The sequence below is a fragment of the Achroia grisella genome, unplaced genomic scaffold (genome assembly GCF_030625045.1).
Source record: "Achroia grisella isolate CSIRO2021 unplaced genomic scaffold, CSIRO_AGI_Agris_v1 utg515, whole genome shotgun sequence".
Lineage (NCBI taxonomy): Eukaryota > Metazoa > Arthropoda > Insecta > Lepidoptera > Pyralidae > Achroia > Achroia grisella.
Genome location: NW_026712908.1, coordinates 118,931 through 124,027, shown reverse-complemented (window position 1 = coordinate 124,027; position 5,097 = coordinate 118,931). Strand labels below are relative to the sequence as shown.

The 5,097-nt window shown below is 30.0% G+C and overlaps 2 protein-coding genes across 3 annotated transcripts; one reads left to right on the top strand and one right to left on the bottom strand.

Annotated features, from left to right (window-relative positions):
* The first annotated feature begins 238 nt into the window (after window positions 1-238).
* LOC131846995 (tRNA N6-adenosine threonylcarbamoyltransferase, mitochondrial-like) lies at window positions 239-1,616 on the top strand. Its single transcript, XM_059196427.1, has one exon. It carries the CDS (start codon window positions 382-384, stop codon window positions 1,603-1,605), a length of 1,224 nt encoding a protein of 407 aa, XP_059052410.1. The 5' UTR covers window positions 239-381; the 3' UTR covers window positions 1,606-1,616.
* Window positions 1,617-1,733: 117 nt separating this feature from the next.
* Window positions 1,734-3,994, bottom strand: LOC131846996 (protein stunted). 2 transcript variants are annotated; one of them, XM_059196429.1, is made up of 4 exons: window positions 3,861-3,994; window positions 3,655-3,785; window positions 3,068-3,089; window positions 1,734-1,842 (listed from the first exon to the last, which is right to left on the bottom strand). In XM_059196429.1, exons 1-3 carry the CDS (start codon window positions 3,887-3,889, stop codon window positions 3,076-3,078), a joined length of 174 nt encoding a protein of 57 aa, XP_059052412.1. In that variant the 5' UTR covers window positions 3,890-3,994; the 3' UTR covers window positions 1,734-1,842; window positions 3,068-3,075. The 2 variants fall into 2 exon arrangements, with proteins under 2 accessions (XP_059052412.1, XP_059052411.1); XM_059196428.1 differs by lacking the exon at window positions 3,068-3,089.
* Between the last annotated feature and the right edge of the window lie 1,103 nt (window positions 3,995-5,097).

Sequence of the window (5,097 nt, the reverse complement as noted above, 5' to 3'; positions counted from 1 at the left end):
TTCATGCTTGAAAAGAAAATAAACTTAAAAAGGAGAGAGATGTAGTGTATGTGGAAACACTAGCAGTTTATTATCTATCGTCTCGAGCCGAGCGTACACGGACCGCCGTGCGCAAGAGGGAAGGGAGTCCCTGCGCAAGCGCCGCGGAGTAAGGACGTGGAGCTATGGCTAACGAGCCGATATTACGTCGATAACAACTTACATACAAGAAGACATAAATAACAAATAAGTGAACACTATACTTATTGTATTTATTTGTTTATTCAGTTTATTACAATCACTTATTTACCTATAATATTAATTTCATTAGTAGGGTTAAGAAAATAAAAATTGTGATACTAATCTATACATGTGTACAGTAATATTACCAACACTTGCATTATGTTTACACACATTAAATCTGTTCATAAAGCTCATAGAACTGTATCAATTGTAAGTGCAAGATATTCTAGTGCAGTAGCTATTTTAGGAATTGAAACATCATGTGATGATACTGGTTGTGCTGTGGTTAATGGTAATGGTAGAATACTAGGCGAGTCTTTGTATTCACAAAATAATGTACACATACGATATGGTGGTGTAAATCCACTTATTGCATATGAACTTCATCGCAATAATATTGAATTGTCCGTAAATGAAGCAATAGAATTATCAAATTTCAAAATATCAGATTTAGATGCAATTGCAGTAACTACGAAACCTGGTATGCTCATCAATCTGCAAGTTGGAGTAAAATATGCAAAATATCTGGCAAGAAAGTTTCACAAACCTTTAATACCTATTCACCACATGGAAGCCCATGCTTTGATCGCTAGAATGTATCAAACTATAACATGTCCGTTTGTAGTTTTACTTATATCAGGAGGACATTGTCTTTTAGCTCTTGTTAAAGATATTGACAATTTCTTTTTGCTTGGTGAGGGATTAGATAATGCACCAGGTGAAATTATGGACAAAGTTGCAAGGAGATTAAAGTTAAAAAACATAGCTGAGTTCTCATTAATGCCTGGAGGAAAAGCAATTGAGACAGCTGCACGAAAAGCTTCCAATCCAGAACAGTTTAAGTTTCCTTTACCCTTAACCAAATATAGAGATTGTAATTTTAGTTTTAGTGGTCTAAAAGATTCTGTGTTCCGTACATTGCTAAGGAAAGAAACTGACCATGGCATAGTTGGTGATGCAATTATTCCAGAAGTTTATGATTTGTGTGCTGCCTTTCAGCTTGCTATTGCAGAACACATAGTTCACAGAACTGAAAGAGCTTTGATATTTTGTGAAGAAAGAAATCTTGTAAGCAGACGTGATAAAACTATTATTGTTTCTGGTGGTGTTGCATGTAATGATATTATATTTCAGGCCATTCAATTGATTGGTAAGAAAAAAGGATATAATGTTTACAGGCCTCCATCTAGATTGTGTACTGATAATGGGGTCATGGTAGCATGGAATGGAGTGGAGAAATTTAGAAAAAAATTTGATATATCTTTAGATATTGATCTTAGTAGTGTAACACCTGTTGCACCTTTAGGGAAAAGTTTAATAAATGAAGTGAAGGCTGCCCAAATACCAGTTAGGGTAACAAGATTAAAAAAATATAACTTCTGAATATAAATAGATTTATAGAAGTTCCTGTGATAGACACTAACAAATGTACACCTACTGAATCAGTGTAACATCTTAGTCAGTTATTTATTATGTAAATACAAAACAAATGTGATAGAAAATAAATACAGTTAGATGTTACATGTTTTATTAAATTAAATCTCTATTATAAATAATTCTTGATAGCCACATATATTTACAAGAATTTTCCCTCTTATTTTGGTGCGACATTCTGTAAATCTGAAATAAAAAAAATAATGTAAATATTTTATTCTCAAAACAATGAATATGTTAGTATTGCCAATCAATAAACACACAGGAACATGGATGCAGTACATGTGTTACATTTCAAATCGTTATTATATTACTGAGAATATGTTGTTACTATAGTTAGATATTTGAACTAAAAGCATATCTAAAATATTTTAATAATAATATTTTAGTTGATTTTTTTTGTCAGATAGTAGATACATCCCTAAAGCTTAGTTTTTCAGCTTACAATCCTGCTGGATCAAACTGATCTAAGAATATATTCTTACATCTTGTACTTCGAATGAATCAATTTGAGAAGAAGACTCAGATCACTAGGAAGTATTTTTGACAAATTTTAATGTTTAGAAGATATAAGACATTTCGATTATATTTTGTAGATAGATGATCCTATAATATAAGATAGAGGAAAGTTATGAGATAACTTACATCTACCATATGCCTGCTAAAATAGTCAGATGGTTATGAGCACTTATTATCCATTATTTATAGTTTCAAAATTTACACAATTTTTTTAAAATTAAAAAAATTGATACAATAATTATGTATGTTACTACACAACCATCTCAAATGAATATGTTTATACATATATGAATGTATGTATTATAAAACACTGTTACTTAATTTTCACACATTACACAAATATATATCATAGGTGGGTGTAAGTTATTTTCCAAATAAATCTATGAGGAAATGTATTCAGATTTGTTTTATCAATGAACAACAGTAATTATAGAATACACTGTTCAATAATTTCAATATGGAATAATCCTTGACATTCTCAGTTAACAGAAACAACATGCTGAGCATAAGTCATTTTCTAATTGCCCCATGCTAGAATTGGTAGTAATTTTCTCTATTCTATACACTTACACACAGTAACAAATGTTAGCTGCACACTTGGGCGGTTTCTAAATAGATTATTAAAAAGAAGCTCTTATTTATTGAGCACACCTATTTAATGTTAAATGTTGAGTTTTATAGAATTGCTGTTATTATGTCAGCTTCATTGTGGCAAACTAATACTACAGGTAAAATACTATACTAAAATAAAGCTTTACCCAATTATTATCTATATGTATACTATACTATATTTATGATCCCATTATGTTAAAAACATGATTAATGATAAGTCTAAAAGAACTTTTGTGTTGATAATTTATCAAACACTCAAACCATTGGAATTATGACTTACTATATAATTTATTCCTTCTCATCTGAAAAATAAATATATAATAAACAAATAAATAAAATGCCCTAAAAACATATCATAGAGTATCCTCTACTCTCAGGTACTGTATGCTAGACAATAGACAAATGTGGCAATTATTTTAATATATAGAAAAGAATACACAATTATAAGAAGGGGCCATAACATACAAAGTTTGTATTAAACCTGCAAATATCAAAATGTGAGGCACAGTATTTAATTGGTATGCCGCCAAGGGCTTTTTTTTCATTATAACATTAAAAAAAGAGCAGGTGACATATATCATTGTTTATACATATCCAATGTTATTCATGACTTAAATAAAAGATTACCAATTTTGTTTGATTTAGACATATTCAAGCAGGCGTGCTTGATCTTTTTGAGTATAATCTTTTCCATATAGTAATCTTTTTGAATTGATGTAAATTAAAATAAATTTGTCGAAAATTTGGAAGGATTTACATCCTAATTTTTACGTCATATAACTATATTATTCGGAATATTTATATTTAAATCATAAAATCATACTTATGCCATCGCAAGATACTAGGATATATTAAAAAAATACTTACGAGCTGGTTTGCCATTTGCCCATGGAGTTATACGGACGTGGGATTCATCTCTTCGTAAGGCTTCCGTTCGTAGTTGCGGTTTTAATGATTTACGCAAAACCTTTGCAGCAATATTGGAGTAGTTTATGTAACTATAAGAAAATAACCTTATACATTATCTGCTGTCAGTAAAGTCAGTAAAAAATATTCATGTAATTTGCACTTACTTAAGTCCAACCTGTCTCCATGCACTCATTTTGTGTAATATATTTATATTACGCGATAGAATGAACAAGTGTTTTTAGGAAAGAAGAAATGAAAATCAAATGTAGAATTATATCTCCTATATGATGTGACGTAACAATCTTTTTTTTTTTTTTTTTAATAATGCTTTATTCATGACCATGGATACAAGTCCTTCAGTCGAACACATTTTTATAATGAATTTAATACAAAACATAAGAAATAAACTATTATATAAGCTTAGACAGTACAATTTTAGTAATAATTCATTAATATTAAATTTTTTCCACAGTATGTACAATGTAGTTATATATTGGAATAAAATATGCAAAGTGAGATAGCAAATCTTGAACGCGGCGGGGAATACTTTGTGAGTGTTCCTTTGCGATGTCACTAATGTCACTGACAAGAATCAACCGTTGTATGTTGAAAACTTGGCATTCAAATATAATATGGTTTATGTCAGCATTTATCTTGAAACAGTGGTTGCATCTGTTGTCATTTGTGATTTTAATTCTGTTGAGATGGGATGGAACTAAACAATGGCCGAAACGTAGACGATTGATGATAGTGATAAATTTTCTATTGTAATATTTGAATTTGCTGTACCAAGGTGTCACTGGTAAGTCTGGCTGTAATTCTGCATACCATTTTCCTTTATTTTCTGTGCTTATGTTCCAGTACTCTTTCCACACTCTTCGTAACTTACTTTTAAAATATTGGTAGTAGTCGGTAAATGGCACTTTCAAAATGTCTGTCTGATCTTCATCATATTGTTGACGAGTTGCCAAGTCTACGACCTCATTTCCAGGTATGCCACTGTGTGAGGGTACCCATACAAATTCTACATTCTTATTTTTACTTAAAGTTATTAACCTATTTTTTATTTCATATATAATATAATTTTGTTTATATGTACAATTGCCACTGGATAAAGTCTCCAATACACTCTTCGAATCAGTAACTATTAGTATATTTACATTATTTACAAGGTTATTAACATATAACAAAGCACTTAATATAGCATAACTTTCGGCTGTAAAGATGCTGCAATTACTTTTGAGTTTAATACATTTAGTATATTTCTTTTGTGGATCATAATAAGCTGCTTTAACATCATTTAAATTTTTAGAACCATCGGTATAAATAACATAAAATTCTGATTTCTTATTTAAAAATTCTGCAAAGTCATATTTGTTATATATTATATCTAAATGAAAT

Bases quoted from the DNA above. Each gene is read 5' to 3' on its own strand.
- LOC131846996 (XM_059196428.1), bottom strand. From the start codon at position 3,889: ATGAGTGCATGGAGACAGGTTGGACTTAA. The intron at 3,786-3,860 runs GTAAGTGCAAAT...ATTTTCTTATAG, and splicing joins TGGAGACAGGTTGGACTTAA to TTACATAAACTACTCCAATA. The intron at 1,843-3,654 runs GTAAGTATTTTT...TTTTTATTTCAG, and splicing joins GGCAAATGGCAAACCAGCTC to ATTTACAGAATGTCGCACCA.
- LOC131846995 (XM_059196427.1), top strand. From the start codon at position 382: ATGTTTACACACATTAAATCTGTTCATAAAGCTCATAGAACTGTATCA.